Source organism: Melanerpes formicivorus, unplaced genomic scaffold, assembly GCF_026170545.1.
Source record: "Melanerpes formicivorus ecotype bairdi unplaced genomic scaffold, bMelFor1.0.p_v2 SCAF_78, whole genome shotgun sequence".
NCBI lineage: Eukaryota > Metazoa > Chordata > Aves > Piciformes > Picidae > Melanerpes > Melanerpes formicivorus.
In genome coordinates this window covers 659,008-676,211 of record NW_027142430.1, presented here as the reverse complement: position 1 = coordinate 676,211, position 17,204 = coordinate 659,008, and the positions used below count along the sequence as shown (strand labels likewise).

General features: G+C 63.5%; 1 protein-coding gene across 1 annotated transcript in view; it reads right to left on the bottom strand.

The window, feature by feature from the left end:
- The window catches only part of LOC137454263 (hydrocephalus-inducing protein homolog), a 60,708-nt gene that overhangs the window by 27,439 nt on the left and 16,065 nt on the right, over positions 1 to 17,204 (bottom strand). Inside the window, exons 15-30 of the mRNA XM_068164275.1 lie at positions 16,438 to 16,573; positions 15,617 to 15,781; positions 14,793 to 14,945; positions 13,216 to 13,454; positions 11,707 to 11,962; positions 10,948 to 11,091; positions 9,909 to 10,052; positions 8,606 to 8,919; positions 6,833 to 7,004; positions 5,460 to 5,615; positions 3,965 to 4,174; positions 2,999 to 3,136; positions 2,554 to 2,731; positions 2,014 to 2,144; positions 1,169 to 1,302; positions 39 to 175 (exon numbers count right to left, since the gene is read on the bottom strand). Of these exons, the coding sequence (XP_068020376.1) occupies positions 39 to 175; positions 1,169 to 1,302; positions 2,014 to 2,144; positions 2,554 to 2,731; positions 2,999 to 3,136; positions 3,965 to 4,174; positions 5,460 to 5,615; positions 6,833 to 7,004; positions 8,606 to 8,919; positions 9,909 to 10,052; positions 10,948 to 11,091; positions 11,707 to 11,962; positions 13,216 to 13,454; positions 14,793 to 14,945; positions 15,617 to 15,781; positions 16,438 to 16,573 (2,807 nt within the window). The remainder of the gene's footprint in view (positions 1 to 38; positions 176 to 1,168; positions 1,303 to 2,013; positions 2,145 to 2,553; positions 2,732 to 2,998; positions 3,137 to 3,964; positions 4,175 to 5,459; positions 5,616 to 6,832; positions 7,005 to 8,605; positions 8,920 to 9,908; positions 10,053 to 10,947; positions 11,092 to 11,706; positions 11,963 to 13,215; positions 13,455 to 14,792; positions 14,946 to 15,616; positions 15,782 to 16,437; positions 16,574 to 17,204) is intronic.

Below are 17,204 nucleotides of genomic sequence, written 5' to 3'. Positions count from 1 at the left end.
CTTGCAAGGCCACAGGAAGGGTCTCCAGCACTGCCTACCTGTGCCACACAGGAGCTGCCCAGGCACTTGGAAGGACACAGGGAAGTGCCCCAGGCTGGTGACCTTCACGCTGCGCCTGTGGATGCCACCCAGCCCCACGCAGCCAAAGTCCAGGATGTACTCAGGCAGCTCAGCTCTGCAAGGAGGAGGGAGGGCACTCCTGAGCCCACAGCCTGGCCACGTTGCCATGGCATGGGAGGTGCAACTCCAGGGCAACGACTCAGCTCAAGCCCCTGGAGCCCAACACCTGAGCAGCTGGTGCCAAGACTCTGGCCGGTGCCAGGGAAGGCAGGGCCCAGCTTCTAGCAGCTCCCAGGGGCACCTTCAAGCACAGCTGGCTGCCAGTGGGCACTGCCCACAGCTCCTGGGCCACTGCACACAAGTCCACTGCACCTCCACTGCCCTCAGTGCAGCTGCTGAGCCTGGCCCACAGCCCACCCCTGAAACTGCTTCAGGACCTTGTCAGCAGAGTTCTCCCTCCCCCTCCCCCCCCAGGAAATCTTCACCACTCTGCACCCAGCTCTGTCCCCAGAGCCCCAGGGGCCGCAGCCACCAACCCCTGTGAGAGCCACAGGAAGGTCCTGTCCAGAGCCATCCCCCTGGGAAAACACAGCCAGGATCTGTTCTGCACAGCACCTTCTGCCTGAGCTGGAGCCTGCTGCTCCCACTGCTCAGCATCAAGGAGCAGAGGGAAGGACCAAGCGACCTAGGGGAGCCCTGCAGTCCCACCAGCAGCCAAGGCCCCTGAGGGAGACTTTGCCAACCTGCTCTTCGGGTCAGATGTGGTCTGGTGGCACCAGGAAGCCAGCTCTGAGCTGCCTCTTTCAGGGCTGCCCAGCAGGGATGGTGTCTGGGCTGGCTGGAGGGGCCTCATGGTCTGCACTGGGTCCCCTCAGCTCTAGGCACAGAGCCCAGCATCTGTGGGGAGCTGAGAGCAGCTCCACAGCTCAGGGAAGCGAGGACACTCAGCTGCTCCCAGGCAGCACGGCACAGCTCTCAGGAGCAAAGCCTTGCTGCTGGCCACAGATGCTCCAGGCTCTGCAGAGCCCAGCAGCTCTCAGCAGCAGGGCTGCACTGCTGGCTGTCACCCCCAGAGCACCTGCAGACGGCCAGGGATGTCCTTACTCACTCGAGAAGCCTGCGGCGAGCAGGCAGCCTCAAGGCAGCTTCCTTTGGGGCGCTGCAGGCCACAGCTGCCTGCTGCTCCAGGATGTGCTCCTTGAGCAGGGTGTCCTCCAGCTGCACCTGCAGCCCAGTGTCCAGCTGAGGCAAGGAAAGACAGGGACTGCTTAGCCAAGGGCCTTCCCAGGGCATGGGCTCAGCTCCCCAGGAGGCTCCCAGCCTGCTCTTGTTGGGAGGGCTGAGGGAGTCCTCCTGCCCCACTGCCTGGGACACCTCCAGCTCTCTTTGGCAGGACCTTGTCTCCAGAGCTACCAACTCCAGCCCCTTCAGCTGCCCAGGCACTGCAATCCAAGCTGATCTGGCCAGACACAGAGGGACAAGCCAGGGACCTGCCAGAGCTCCAGGCATTGGCCTGCCCCCAAGCAGTGCCAAAGCAGCCTGGAGCAAAGCCCTCTTGCCAAGGAGGCCAGGAGGAAGCTGCTGCTGCTGCCTCTTGGAGATGAGCAGCGAGATCACAGTCCCAGGGCTGGCTCAGGCTGCTGCTCTCTAGCTCTGCACACCTGGCAGAGCTTGGCTGGGGGGGCAAGAAGCAGCCTAGAGATGGGGCCCCAGCAATTCATCCCCAGGAGCAGGGCCTGCAGGATTCCCCCCAGGCTGCCAGGAAGCTCCTCCAGCTCCAGCAGGGACAACTAGCAGAGCTGGAGAGCTGAGCTGATGATGTCCCAGCTAAGTGTGGCAGGGAGGGCCCACCTGTTAGCAGGGCACCCAGAAGCCTGCTGTGGGCTCCAAGGGGATCCATGGCACAAGGGGGAGAGGCTGGCAGGTGCCACACGGGGCAGCAGCTGTTCTCACCGTGGCGTCCGAGTCATCTGGGGGTGGTTCTGTGGCTGCAGCCTCCCCCAGGACATCTGCTCTCTCTCTCTCCTTGTCCTGGGCCAGCTCCCCTCTCAGCTCCCTGAGAATCTGCTCCCATCTCTTGTTTCCTGAGGGCAGAAACCCCCCCTCAGGTGGCAGCGTGGGCATCTCGGCTGGGCAGCCCCCTCCCCACAGCGCCTCTCCCAGCAACGCTCCTCCAGCAGCTCTGGGCAGTGGGAGCTGCTCCTCCTGCCTGCAGCCCGAGCTTCAGCCCTGCCCAGCTTCCTCCCCCAGAGCAGCAGCTCGGCCCCTGCCAGCTGATGCCCATCCAAGCCTGCCCAAAGCCCTGCCTGCGTCTCGCCCAGCAGCTCGGCAGGGCTGCAGCAGGGAGTCTGCCGGGACACAGCCCCCAGGGACTGCCAGAGACTCAGGAAGCAACCAGTGCTGCTCTGAGAGCCCTGCAGCCTCCAGGCTTGGCTGTGGGAGATGGGGGAAGAGGCAGGGGAGCATCCTGAGGAGCAGCCAGGCAGTGCTTGCCTTGGATGTTCCTGGGCAGGTGCAGGCAGATCCTGGGAAAGCTTCCCTCTCCTCTCAGGCAGATCTCCTCTGGTTGCAGGTGACCCACTTGGAGCTGGAAAGCCTTGCAGAAGAGCCCAGGCACTTCTGGCAGGTAAGAGACTTTCAGCACCTGCTGCTGGCCGGCTTCAAGGCAGCCCTGCAGGGAGAGGAGGGAGGGAATGCAGCAGAAAGGCTTGGCTGGAGTTGAGGCACAGCTGGCCTGGAGGGTCTGAAAGGCCTCTTCCAAGCCCAAGGATCCTGTGATTCCATCCCCCTCAGCAGAGGCAGCTCCCAGCCCTGGCTGCTGCTGGGGGATCTTCCTCTCCTCTTCTCTTTCTCCCCATTTGGTCCCTCCAAGCCCAGCCAGGGCAGTGCAGGCTGGCACAGGCACAGGCACAGTCCCTTGTGCTGCCCCCATCCTCACCGTGCTGGGCACCACCAGGGGCACGCCGGGCAGGGGGCTGCGGGCAGTGGCCGTGCCAGGGCTCAGCACCACGAAGGTGAAGGGCAGCTTCCCACTGTTCTGCAGGGTCACCTCTGCCTCCAGGAGCGAGTCCCACAGCTGCAGAGAGGACAGAGGAGCGGGCAGTTAGAGACAGGCCTGGCACTGGGCATCTCCTGCAGCTGGCACTGGCACAAGAGCCAAGGCAGGCAGCACAGCAGAGCAGCAGGAGAGGAGGGCACTTGGCTCTGCCAGCTTCACCTGGGGACCCCCAGCCAAAAGGGAGCTCTGGGCCCTGCACAGGAGCTGAGCTTTGGGGCACCCTGCAGAGGGACAGCACCAAGCATGAGAGCAGAGAGCAACCAAGTGCCTTGAGGAGGACTTAGCATAGAAGGGGCCAGGCTGGCAGGGAGCTCCAGAGCTCAGCCAGTCCATCCTGCCCCCAGGCAGCAGGGAGCTCCAGAGCTCAGCCAGTCCATCCTGCCCCCAGGCAGCAGGGAGCTCCAGAGCTCAGCCAGTCCATCCTGCCCCCAGGCAGCAGGGAGCTCCAGAGCTCAGCCAGTCCATCCTGCCCCCAGGCAGCAGGGAGCTCCAGAGCTCAGCCAGTCCATCCTGCCCCCAGGCAGCAGGGAGCTCCAGAGCTCAGCCAGTCCATCCTGCCCCCAGGCAGCAGGGAGCTCCAGAGCTCAGCCAGTCCATCCTGCCCCCAGGCAGCAGGGAGCTCCAGAGCTCAGCCAGTCCATCCTGCCCCCAGGCAGCAGGGACCTCCCCGCTCAGACTTCCCAGCTCGGGTGGGGTGGGGATGGCCATTCCAGAGCAGCTTGGAAGCAGAATGCATCACTCCAAGGTGGTGCTTCCAAGGCCTGGAGCCAGCACAGCAGCTAGCCCTAGGGCTCAGTGGGCAGCCCCCAGCAGAGAGGGCTCCAGACAAGGAGAAGCCTGCGCTACCTGCAGCCCAAAGTCCAGCTCCGTGGTGTCCAGGTGGTAGCTGAGGAGCGAGGCCTCCCCACGCAGCCTGAGCTCGTAGCTGGGGCCTCCCTGCACCCTGCAGAGGGCCCTGGCACAGGCCACAACGTTGGGGTGGCCAAAGAAGCTGAAGGTGACCTGCTGGCTCTGGCCTGGCTGCAGCAGCCCGTAGAGTGGCAGCACATCGAACACCTGGGGAGGAGAGGGGGAGAGGCTGAGCAGGGGAGGGGCTGAGTGGGGGGAGAGGCTGAGCAGGGGAGGGGCTGAGTGGGGGGAGAGGCTGAGCAGGGGAGAGGCTGAGTGGGGGGAGAGGCTGAGTGGGGGGAGAGGCTGAGTGGGGGCAGAGGCTGAGCAGGGGAGGGGCTGAGTGGGGGGAGAGGCTTAGCAGGGGAGGGGCTGAGCACTTGGATTGGGAAGAACTTAACCAATGCACCACACTAAAGTCATTTGGGAGGGATCCTGGCAGCAAGAAATTCTCTCTGCTGCACAACTTGGCTTTCCAACCTTCCTCACTGGCTGGAGGATCACACCAGGTGCTAAGCTGAGAGGCCTTGCAGCCAGGGGGGCCTCCAGCCCAGCTCCCCTGACTCCTGCTGCTCCTCACTCTCTGATCTGCACTCTGCTGTCTCTCCAGATGCTACAGCAGAAGCCACTGGCAAATGTCCTCTCCAGCACTTGCTTAGTGACAAGGTGAAGAAGATGTGCAGCTTGTGGCCAGCAGGCCAGGGGACATTCTCCTGCCCCTCTCCCCTGTCCTGGGGAGGCTACCTCTGGAGTCCTGGCGCCAGTGCTGGGCTCCCCACTTCCAGAGAGACAGGGAACTGCTGGAGAGAGCCCAGGGGAGGCTGCAGAGCTGCTGCAGAGCTGCTGAGGGGCCTGGAGCAGCTCTGGGAGGAGCCCTGGGGCTGAGAGCCTGGAGAAGAGCAGCCCCAGAGGGGAGATGAGCAATGCTCAGCAAGAGACAAAGGAGCTGTGGGGGGCAAGAGGCTGGGGCCAGGCTCTGCTCAGTGGTGCCCAGGGACAGGAGAAGGGGCAGTGGGCACAAAGTGGACCCCAGGAGGTTGTATGTGAAGAGGAGGAGAAAGTTGTTTGGTGTGAGGGTGCTGGAGGCCTGGAGCAGGCTGCCCAGAGAGGTTGTGGAGTCTGCTGGTGTGGAGAGCTTCCAACCCCCCCTGGGCACTGTGCTGCTGGGCAAGCTGCTGTGGGTGCCCTGCTGGAGCAGGGGCTTGGACTGATGATGCCCAGAGGTCCCTTCCAAGCCCAGCATGCTGGGGTGCTGTGAATGCCCCCAGAGCTGCTGCACAAGGAGTGTTTTGGCTCAGCCCTACACCATGTCCTGCATGGCCTCTCCATGCCCAGCTGCCTGGAGGGATGTGAGGCCACTCTGTGAGCAGTGCTGAGGGCCAGCAGTGGCAGTCCCAGCTGTGGAACTGCTTCTCCCACTGCAAGGCTGGAAGCCAGGCAGCTTCCCACTTACCTCCTCCAATCCCAGCCTGTGGGGCTCTGTCTCCTTCAGCTTCATCAGCTGCCTCATCCCAGCTGGGCTGGGAGCTCCCACAGCACCTTCCAGGGCCCCCTCCTGCTGCACAGCACCTTCCAGGGCCCCCTCCTGCTGGGTGGCACCGGACAGCAGCTGCAAAGCAAGCACCAAGGGCTGCAGTGAGCAAGTGGCTGCTCTGGGTGAGAGCACTCTGCTGCAGGCTCCAGCACCTCCTCAAGCCAGGGGCAGCTGAGATGGCAGCTGGGAGCAAATCAAGTCTGGCTATGGCCATGGCATCTGCTGAGTGTGGCTCCAAGGCCAGCCCCAGGTCAGGCCTGGGCTCCATCCTCACCTCCTACACACAAGCTTGCAGGAGCCTGGCAGAGAGCCCAAGGGGGCAGCTGGCAGCCTGGTGCCAGTCCAGCTCTGCTCCCTCCTGCCCAAAGAACATGTTGAGAAGCTCCTGCCTGGACAGCTTAGGTTCTCCAGGACCAAAGCAGGGACACAGCTGCCCCTGAGACTCCCCAGCACAGGCAAAGGAGGACTGAGGGAGGGCTTGGCCCAGCTCTCCAGTTTCAGGTGGTGCTTTGGTTTCATTCCATGCCCTGATGGCTGCTGGAGAGCTGAGGAGCTCCACCAGGTCATTATTCTCCAGACACCCTCCTGAAGAAGGCAGCTGAGATGTTTTCCTGCCCTGCAGCAGCTGGCAGCTTGTCTTTAACCTCAGAGGTGCCAGCTTGCAAAGGGAGCCTTGGCTCTGGCCTTCTGAGCCCTGTTTCTGAGAGAGGCTTCTGGGCTTGCTCCTCCAGCTCCAGAGGCTCTGCTGCTTCAGGAAGCTCAGAAGTGCTTTGTGCTGGGGCCTGGCCACCAGCAGGCTCTGCAGGAACGCTGCTGGGACAGCCTTGGGCCTAAGCAGAGCTACATCTCCCTGGCAGACAAAGCACTGGGCAGGGCTGAGTCTCCCCTTGGGTCAGGTCCCTTCCTGAGCCCTGACAGCTCTGGGGCTGTCTCTGCCATCCCAGCCCTTGGCTAAGGCCAGGATGTGCCAATGGCTGGGGCTGAGCAGGTGGCCCCTGGGGATCGGTGCTGGGCTTGGCACAGAAGGAAGCTCAAAGCCTTCCCAGCAGCATGCAGGTAAAAGCCTCATTTGACACTGGGAAACAACCCAGCCCAAACTCTCCAGAGGCCAGGAGGAGCTGAGGGAGGCCTCCCCCAGCCAGACTGTCCTGTTTGTCCCTCCCCAGCAGCCCTGTGTCCAGCTGCTGGCCCTGCTGCCCTTCCTGCTCTCAGGTGGCCGCGGGGCCATGAGAAGGGAGGTTGGCAGCAGCAGGGCTCTGGGGGCAAGCTGGGAGGTGTCCCAGGAAAGCTACCTCTGCTTGCAGGCAGTCCTGGGCATCTGCTGGCTCCTGGGCAGGGTCCCCCACTGCCCCCAGGGCTTGGGCTGGCTCCTCCACACCCCCATGGCCGGAGCTGCTCCCTGCAGAGGCCGAGCGCTGCCCGCAGGCTCTCTCCTCCTGCGCTGCTGGGGCCGGGAGGCTGCACCTGGAACAGAAGCTCCCTGTGAGCAGGGACTGCAGGGGCAGGCAGGGGAGACTGCCCCAGCAGCTCCTCGCTGGCCACTGCTGCTCTGAGCTCAGCACTGGCTCTGGCCCAGCAGCTCCAGCCCAGGATGGAGCAGGGCCAGGCTCTGGGCTGCCCAGCTTGGCACAGGGGCACAGGCACCTGGCTGCTGGCAGACAGGGCAGAGGCCAGGGCTGGGATCCAGGAAGGGCACCAGGAAGGGCAACCAGACACACACTGTGCAAAAGGGAGACTGAGAAGCAAAGGGGCAGAGCCCAGCAGAGACCTTCTGGTGGCCTTGCAGCACTCCCAGTGCCCTACAAGGAAGCTGGGGACAGCCTTTGGAGCAGGGCTTGGTGTGCCAGGCCCAGGGTGGGGGGAGGCTTGAACTCAGAGATTCAGAGCAGACACAAGGCAGACATTTGGGATGCTGAGGAGAGGGAGACACTGGCCCAGGGTGCCTGAGGAGGGGGGAGATGCCCCATCCCTGGCACCACTCCAGGTCAGGGGAAGGTGGAAGGAAAAGAAGCTACCAGCCAGGTTGCAGCCAGGAAGCGATGGAGCCCTCAGCCTCTGTCCTGTCCCTGCAGCAGCCCCAGGAGCTGAGGCTTTGTCTCTAAAGAGACAAGGTGAGAGCAGGGGCTGAGGGCCCTGGGGCTGTGCAGCCTGCAGAAGAGCAAGCCCAGAAGGGATCTTCTGAGTGCTGGGCAAGAGCTCAAGGGCAGGGGGCAAGAGGATGCCTGTGGTTTGGCAGCAGCAGAGCAGCTGTGCTTGGGGGGACAGAGGAGTGGCCTCTGCTTGCCTGAAGGTGGAGGCTCTTGGAGCAGGGGCTGGGTGCCAGGCAGGCTTCACCTCTGAGCAGCCAATCCAGCCCCCACACAGCCAAAGTTTCTCCTCCTGCTCAGATGGAAGCCCCAGGGGGCAGCAGGCTCCGTGCCCTGGCACTGGGCACCAGGCACTGGCCCCAGCCTCCTGCCCCCATCCTTCAGCTCCTGCTGAGCATTGCTCAGCTGCCCTCTGGGGCTGCTCTTCTGCAGGCTCTCAGCCCCAGGGCTCTCAGCCTGTGCTCCTCCCAGAGCTGCTCCAGGCCCCTCAGCAGCTTTGCAGCCTCCCTGGGACTCTCTCCAGGAGGTCCCTGGCTCTCCCGAGCTGGGGAGCCAGCACTGGACAGCGTCCTGGGGGCAGTTCCTGTGTCGGTTCTTAGGACTGGAATGAGAAGAGGTGGGGCTGGCAGGGCAGGCAGAGAGCTCCCAGTTTGTATCTGCTTGTCCCAGGGCCCAAGCAGGGCTTTGGAGCTCCAGAGAGAAAGCAGGACTGGGGGGCATGGGCTCCAGGAGAAGCGCTGCCAGTGTCTCAGAGGCTGGCTTGCAGAACAGTGTCTGCTGCCCAGCATCACAGTGCTGCAGGACTCCTGTGCCCTGAGCAGCCAGCCTGAGCTCAGCTGGAGGGCTTGTTCCTGTTCCCACCAGGGCAAGGGGAAAGCAATTGGTCAGAGCCCAGGGAAAGCACCTTGGTCTCTGCAAAGCACAAGCAGGACAGCAGGAAGGAGAAGAGCTGCAAGGAGAGGGCAGAGGTGGCCATACCTCAGCTGGCTGCCCTGGCTGTCTGGCAGCAGCTGCCAGCAGTAGGAGACAGGCAGCTGGCTGCAGTTGCTCATCTCCAGGCTCTGCACAGCTCCAGTGCCATTGAGGATGCAGCCAAAGTCCACAGCCATGCTCTGGAAGTGCAGGTTGGGGCAGCAGACTTCTCCCCGCAGCAGGACCTGCTCCTGGTGAGGGTGCTCCAGGAACTGGATCCTCAGAGCCTGCTCCACTTGCCAGGAGTGCAAACCCTCTTCATGAGCAGGGTTAAAGCTGATGCAGAGCTGAAGCTCCTGCCCTGCCTCCAGCTTCATGGGCTGCAAGGAGAGGAAGAGCATCCAGCAGCCGTGGGATGCCGTCCCCAGGGCTCAGGGCATGAACCATGGCAGTGCCCAAGTGTGGCTCCACCAGGGCCTGCCTGTGCCAGCCCCACCCCACTGCTGGCCCAGCCCCCCTCAGGCTTCAGCAGAGGCACCAAAGCCCCCCCTAGAGCAGCACCCTGGCACCAAGGCTGTTTGCCCTGCTCCTCCCAGCACTGCAGCCTGGCCCTGGCAGGGCTGGCACCGGCAGGGCACAGGAGTGGTGCCCATGCCCACATCACCACCTGTCTGGCACAGCCTGTGCCCAGCCCCTGCCACTGACACAGGGGGCAGGCAGGGGCTGGAGGAGCATCCTCAGCCCTCTCAGAGGCAGGGCTGCCCTTGAAGGGAGCAAGCTGCTCCTGAGGAGCAGGCAGACAGCTGAGGCTGGCTGCTGGGATGGCTTCCAGGAGGCAGCTTGACTCGCTGGCTTGCCCAGAAGGGGCTGGAGCCCTTCCCTGCATCTCTTAGAGCCAGGACTCTGAGAGGAAGCTGCAGCAAGGAGCCAAGCAAGCCACAGGGCAAGAGGAAAGGGCCTCAAGTCGCACCAGGGGAGCTTCAGTTCAGCCATGAGGAACAAGTTCTTCCTCAAAGGCTGTCAAGGCCTGGCCCAGGCTGCCCAGGGCAGTGGTGGAGTCCCCATCCCATGGCAGAGTCCTGGGGATCTGAGGGCCATGCTTTAGTTGTGAGCTGGCAGTGAGGAGTTCCCAGTTGGCCTTCTTGAGCTGAAAGGTCTCTTCCCACCCAAAGCATCCCATGGCTCCCTTCCCCATTCAGAGGGTATCTTCTTCCCTCCAGCAGCTCATTTCCAACCTGATTTAGCTCAGGCCAGCCCTCTGCTGACTCCACAGAAGCCAAGTCTCTCCTGGAGGCCCTCCCAAGAGCAGCACAGCAGCACAGCCCTCCCTCTTCCCACTCCAGCAGCAGCAAGGCCCAGGGCTGCTCACCTGAGCATCTGCAGGCAGGGGCTGCTGCTCCACGTCGCAGATGGAGAAGGGCTGCCCTAAGGCCAGGACCATGCTGAGTGGCAGGGGGCAGATGTTCTTCAGAGACAGAGGCTGGGCCAGGGGAGTTAGGACATCCCCTGCTTGCTGCAGCCACAGGAGAGAAGCATCAACCAACCTCAAGTGCCCAGGCACCTCCTTCCCCTTCTGATGCCTTTCCAAGCCTTCAGCCCCCACAGCTCAGCACAGCTCCTCTGGACTCTTTGGGTTTGTTTCTGCCCTTCTGGAAGGGCTTTCTCTAAGCACAGCACAGCTGCTGCTGGCTGCAAACCACAGCACTGCCCAGGGGCCAGGGGCACAGCCTCATGGGCCAGGCAGGGAAGGGGACCCCGAGAGGAGGCAGCTGCTGCCAAAAGATCAAGCCCAGAGTGTGAGCCCAGAGCATCTGACCCCAGTGGTGTGTCCTCTCTTGGGGACAGCAGCACAAGAGGAGTTCCAGTCACCTAGCTTGCACCCCTTGCAACCTTTCCAGCTCCAGGAGCCTCCTCAAAGCAGGGCTGCTGGGCAGGAGGCAGGGGAGGGCCTGCAGCAGCCTAAGGTTGCCTTTGACCAGGCACAGCCAGCCAGCAGCCTCCAGGCACCTGCTGCCCCTGCTACAGTGACAAGATGCTGAGGGGCATCTGCCTGAGGAGCAAAGGCTGAGAGGCCTGGGGCTGCTGAGCCTGGAGAAGAGCAGCCCCAGAGGGCAGCTGAGCAATGCTCAGCAGGAGCCAAAGGGACCAGGGGGTGGGGCCAGACTCTTCTCAGTGGTGCTACACCAAGGAGGGCAGAGTCGAGCTGCTGAGGCTGTTCCCAGCCCCAGGGGAGCCAGGAAGGACCTCAGTGCTAATGGCCAAAGCTTGGTCCTGCTGCAGTCATCAGCCAAAGCCCTGGGGACTGGGAGCAGCTCTTTCCCCTCCTGCTTGCAAGCCCAGCACAGGCAGCCCACAGCTTCCAGCCAGCAGCCAGGGCTTCAGTGCCAGGATGCCAGCCAGAGGCTCACCTTCTCCACGTGGAAAGAGATTGCTGTGGAGGACATCTGCAGGGCAGGAGCAACGAACTGGCAGCTGAGCTCCACCTGCAGGATCTGTCTCCTCCTGGCCTCGCCGCCCACCGCGGCCTGGCACAGCAGCTGCTCCCTCACCGCCTGCAGGGAGAAGCCACAGGGCACAGGGGGGCTGCCAGCAGGGGGCCAGGAGACAGCCTGCAGCTGCCAGCCACGGCCCTGCCACTGCCCTCAAGTCACACTCACTGCTCCCTCTTTGCCCCTGCCCTCCACAGCCTCTGCTGCAGCCCAGTTCTGCTGAGCTCCAGAGGCCATCCTGCTGCAGCCAACAGCCACACAAAGCTCTGGGCAGGTCTGTGCTGCCTGGGACAAGCCCTGCCCCAAAGGATTCTGCCCTGGCTGTGCACAGCGCTGCAGAAAGCTGGAGGAGCTGCTGGGATGGAACTGGAGCTAGTCTCAAGCTGTGCCAGGGGAGGGTCAGGCTGGCTGGTAGGAAGAAGTTCTTCCCAGAGAGAGAATTGGCCTCTGGAATGTGCTGCCCGGGGAGGTGGTGGAGTCACCGCCCCTGGAGGTCTCCAGGGAAAGCCTGGAGGAGGCTCTCAGTGCCAGGCTCTGGTGGATTGGACAGGGCTGGGTGATAGGTTGGACTGGGTGATCCTGGGGGTCTCTGCCAGGCTGGTTGATGCTGTGACTGCACGACAAGCCCCAGGGGAGGTGATCTGATGGGGAAGGCTCAGCCCTGGGGAGGGAGCTCACCTGGGGAGTGCTGGAGAAGGCTTCCAGCATCACCTCCATCGTCTGGCCTGGCCTCAGCTCCATAACCTTGGGCCGGAGCTGAAACACAGGGCAGGCAGCTGCGAGGCTCTGGGGGGGAGCTCTGGCCTCGGTGCTGCTGAGGGCAGGGAGCTGTCCGCGCTGGGCAGGCAGGGAGCAGCCTCCTAGGGTCCAGTAGAGGCGCTGGGAGCGGCGGCCTCGGTTGGTGACCTGGAAGCTGTAGCAGCAGGGAGCCAGGCTGCAAGAGGAGCAGAGATGGACAAGGTGAGCAGAGCTGCTGCTGCCCAGCGCTCCCCCAGCTGGTGCCGCTGCCGTCTGACCACACAGCTGGCAGTGCAACCCCCTCGGAAAGGCTGAGCCGGCTCAAAGCTTCAGCAGGAGCCAGCCCTTGCCTGGCCCTGAGCTTCTCCCCTCCCAGCAGCTGCTCTGTTTGCAGCCAGCCAGGAAGAGCTTCCTGCAGAGCTGTCCCGACGGGGCACAGCCGAGCCCAGCCCCGGCTGCCCCAGAGCCCTTCCTCCTTGCCGCAGGCCCGGAGCGGCAGCGGCAGGGAGAGGACAGAGGCTCCGCACGGAGCTGGCTCCGGCCTCGCCGGCGGCACCAAGGCAGCAGCAGAGCTGCTGGGCAGGGCCCTGGCCGCTCCCCGCTGTGCTGCTGCTGCTGCTGCTGCTGCTCAGGAGCTCCTCGGCTCCGTCTCAGCTCGCTGCTCTGCCGCTGCTCCGCTTTGTTTCCAGCGGCAGTTCCAGAGAGGGGGGGTGGGAAACCCTTCCCTTTCCCCCCTTGCTTCTGCCCGGCTGCCGGCCGGCTGGGGGAGTGCTGCTGGAGCCTCCCCTCCGCCGCTGCCCAGCGGCTCCACTTTCCCTCTGGCTGCGGACAAGGGGGAAGCTTAGCTCCTGCTTTCGCTTTGCCTCTGCCATTGCACCCAGAGCGCGGCTTGGGCTCAGGACATTGCCTGCCTGCAGCTCCCGGCACAGCCTCTTGCCCTGAGCAGAAGTTCCCCACCTGAACATTGCTGTGTGAGGAACCTGCCTCTGGAGCTCAGGCAAAGCCTCCGGAGTTTGGGGTTCCCCCCTGCCCCCCCTTTGCTCTGCCTTTGCTGCAGGCAGCAGCTCAAGGCAGTCCATCTTGTGACCGAAGCAGAAACTGCAGCTCCTGGGCTCTGGCTCTGGAGGGGAGCTCAGGTTTAGAGTTGTCTTTTCCCTTCCTCTGCCCAAATCGTTCAGCTGCTCCTGAAGGTGCCTGGGATGGGGATCCTTCCCAGCCGGGCCCAGGAGCCTGGGCAAGCTGTACCAAAGTTGTGCTGGCCTTCCCTGGGGGCCTTTTGGCTGAGCCAAGTCATCAATAGCATTCTTCACGGTCCTGCCCCTGAGGAAGGCTCCCAACCCTCCCCAGCTCATCCTCTCAGCTGCTGTGGGCAGGGCAGCATCCCTTGGGCACTGCAGCGAGCTGCCCTGGCTGAGCCCCTGGCAGCAGCAGGAGCTGAGGGACACCTACCTGAAGCGAGTGCCCAGGCTGAGCTGCGGAGCCAAGGGCCTGTCCAGGACGATGGTGCTGCCGACGCCGAGGGCCCGCACGGGGATGCCGTAGCCACGGCTGTGCTCCACCAGCAGCTGCACCTCGGCCTGGAACTGCCCTGTGTCGTCCAGCTGGGCTGTGACAGACACAGACACCTGGCCCTCGGCGGGGATCACTCCTCGGCTGGGCTCGACCCTCCAGCAGCAGCCTCTGCCAGCCTGCAAGACAAGGCAGAGCCCAGCTGAGGCTGGAAACCGGGGCCCTTGGGGCGAGGAGCTGAGGGGAACAAAGCAGAAAGGCTTCACCTGCCTGCAGCTGAGCCAGGGGGGCTGCAAACAGCACCTCTGCAGGAGCTTACACCCCCCTGTGCCCCCCTCCTCTCACAGACTCTCCTCAGTGCCCCCCATGGCACAGTATCACCAAGGCTGGAAGAGACCTCAGAGATCATCCAGTCCAACCTGTCACCACAGACCTCATGACTAGAGCATGGCACCAAGTGCCACCTCCAGTCCCCTCCTGAACACCTCCAGGGCTGGGGACTCCACCACCTCCCTGGGCAGCACATTCCCATGAGCAATGACTCTCTCAGTGAAGCTTTCTCCTCACCTCGAGTCTAAACTTCCCCAGCCCAAAGGACACCTGGCCTCAAGAGAAGGTTGGTTCCTCCTCCAGTCTCCTTGGAGGCCTTTTGCTCAGAGGCCTCTTGAAGTACTGAGAGGCTGCAAGAAGTTGACTTTTCTCCAGCCAGTCCCAGGGAGAAGATCAGAGAATCACAGAATGGTTTGGGGTGGAAGGCACCTGCAGGATCTTCTAGTTCCAAGCCCCTGCCATGGGCAGGGACATCTCCAAGTAGAGCAGCTTGCTCAAAACCCCATCCTCAGTTCAAAGCTGAGACCCAGGCTTGTTCAGCCTGGAGAGAAGGAGGCTGAGGGGAGACCTTCTGGCTCCCTGCACCTCCCTGAGAGGAGGCTGGAGCCAGGGGGGGTTCAGCATCTCCTCCCAGGCAACAGGACAAGAGGAAATGGCCTCAAGTTGCATCAGAGGAGCTTTAGGTTGGGCATGAGGAACAAGTTCTTCCTCTGGAGGGCTCTCAAGGCCTGGCCCAGGCTGCCCAAGGCAGGGGTGGAGTCCCCATCCCTGGAGGCATTTCAAGGCCTTGGAGCTGTGGTGCTGAGGGCCACGGTTCAGTGCTGAGCTGGCAGTGCTGGGTTCAGGCTTGGCCTGCAGGATCTGAAAGGTCTTTTCCAACCCAAGGCATTCTGTGATCCCAGAGCTCCAAACCCATGACTCCCACAGCCAGGGAGCTTCCACAAAGGAAAGGGAGAGCTTGGAAACAGGCTCCAGGCTCACTGCTGCTCCAAGATCTCCTCAAGCTCTGTTCTCCTGAGGGCTGCCCCAGCTGAACCTGCCCCCAGAGCCAGGCTCCTCTGGCCACCTGGGGATGGAACATCTTGCTTGCTCTCTCAGGCAGCCAGCTGGGAAAGCTGCAGATGCAAACCAAGCCCCAGGTGGCCACAGAGCAGCCATTTCCCTTGGAAGCCTCTCCAGATACTCACCACCTCTGCCTGGAAGGCTGCAGGGATGGGGCTCTGATTGCAGAGCTGCAGACTGCGGGAGACGTCCTGCAGAACTGGGATGCTGCCAAAGTTGATCTCTTGGGGCTGCACAGAGACAACTGGGCCCTGCCCAATGCTCACCAGGTGGATTTCCTGCTCCAGCAAGCAGGGAGGGGAAAGAGAGAGAAAAAAACCACACTCTAGGGAAGGCTGGCAAGGATCAGACAGCTCTGAGGCTGCTCCTGGACAGGAGAGAGCTCTGCCTGCTGGCACTTGGCAGTGTTGGAAGCCTGACCCAGGAGGCCTGCAGCAAGGGTGGGCTCTGGAGGGAGCCCAGCTGAAAGCCACAAGCTGCTGTTGTCAGGGGGAAAGAAACCAGCCTGCCCAGCCTGCTGTGCCAGCAGCAGCTCTCCTGCCTGTGCCCCGTGCCTGCTTCCAGCCCTGCTGCTGCTCAGGCTTGCCCCAAGCCATCCCTTTGCTGCAGAGCCTTCTCAGCTCATTCCCAAGGCAGCCTTTGCCTCAGCAGCACTCTGGGCTGTCCCTGGGTGCTCCTCCCCAGGAGCCCCACGGGAGCAGCAGCTGCTGCTGCTCTCCTCACAGCAGAGGAGGAGAGCCAGGGAGGCTGCTGGCTCATGAGCCCATCTGCCCTGTCCCCAGTGCCCTGCTGTGGCACACTCTGGTCACCAGCCCAGAGGGCACCACCCTGCCTCTCCTCTCGCCGCCACCCGCTGCCAGGGATCCCTCTGGCACAAGTTCCCTCTGCCCTGCCAGCAGCCCTCTACCCTTCAGGCCCCAGCAAGCCCTGTGGCACAGAGCAGACTCACCAGGGGGTGTCCTGCACAGCCAAAGACAGCCACAGAGGCAGGAGTGTCCTGGCTCCCTAGCGCCTGGGCCACCAGGGTCAGGGGCATCTCCACGGAGCTGTGAGGCTGAATGATGCCACAGGGCACAGGGCTGGAGTACAGCACAGCAGCCTCCTCCTGCTGCTCCTGGAAGGGGGAGGAGCACAGCATGGCATGGGCTGCAAGGGACCTTTCAAGCTCCTCCACTCCAAGCCCCTGCACTGAGCAGGGACACCTGCACCTAGAGCAGGCAGCTCAGAGCCCCCCACAGCCCGGCCTGGCAGGGCCCCAGGCAGCTCAGAGCCCCCCACAGCCCGGCCTGGCAGGGCCCCAGGCAGCTCAGAGCCCCCCACAGCCTGGCCTGGCAGGGCCCCAGGCAGCTCACAGCCCCCCACAGCCCGGCCTGGCAGGGCCCCAGGCAGCTCAGAGCCCCCCACAGCCCGGCCTGGCAGGAAGGCACAAAACAGGCAGGGAGCCTTGGACAGTCTCAGCATCCTCAGGGGCTCCCAAAGCTGCTGTACTCACCAGCAGCCACGTTTGGGCTGGCAGAGCAGCTTCTTCCCACCCTCTGAGCTCTCCTGCATGACAGCAGCCCAGAGCCCAGAGCACAAAGTGCTTCCCAAAGGGCTGCCCAAAGTTGCCCTTCAGGAGGGTTCCCATTGCCCTGCTCCCTAAGGTCCCATTCGGGTTGGGTCCTGTTCTCAGCGCACTGGAAAGCATCAAGGTCTCTCTCTCCCAAAGCCCTTTTCTCCCCAGCACAGCCTGGCTGAGCCCTGGGGGCAGGAGGTGGGGGTGATGCCAACCTGAGGCAGCAGTGCATAGCAGCCTGGCAGGTCGCTGTCGTTCACCAGGGTCAGCAGCTGCTGGGCAGGGAGCTGCAGGTAGCAGCGGCCGAAGGTCACCACGGGCTTGGGCACTCGCAGAGCAGGAACCACACACCTGGGCAGAGAGAGGGCCAAAGGCAATGGAGACACTGGCAGAGGAGAGGCTTCCTGACTCCTGAGACGGCCTGGCAGGGAGCAGAACACAGCTGCCTGGGGCAGAGAGGCTGCAAAGTGCCCCCAGCAGCCTGGCCTGGACCTGCGGTGCTGTGGCCAGCAGGAGCGGGGCAGGGATTGGCCCCCTGGGCTCCGCACTGCTGAGGCCACACCTCACATCCTGGCAGCAGCTTTGGGCTCCTCACCCCAAGAAGGGCACTGAGGGGCTGCAGTGGGGCCAGAGAAGGGCAACAGAGCTGGGGAAGGGGCTGGAGGACAGGGCTGGGGAGGAGCAGCTGAGGGAGCTGGGGGGGTTTGGCCCAGAGAGGAGGAGGCAGAGCAGAGCCCTCCTGGCTCTCCACAAGTCCCTGAAAGGAGGCTGGAGCCAGCTGGGGCTTGGGCTCTGCTCCCAAGGAAGAAGGGAGAGGACAAGAGAAATGGCTCCAGGCTGTGCCAGGGGAGGGGCAGTGCCAATCATTCACAGGACTGCTGTGCCCTTTAGGCAAGGGCTCAGGGCCAGGCCTGTCCATTCTGGGCAGATGCTCCTCAAGGTGGCTGCTGTCAAAGCCTGCTCTTCCCATCTCTGGCTGGCC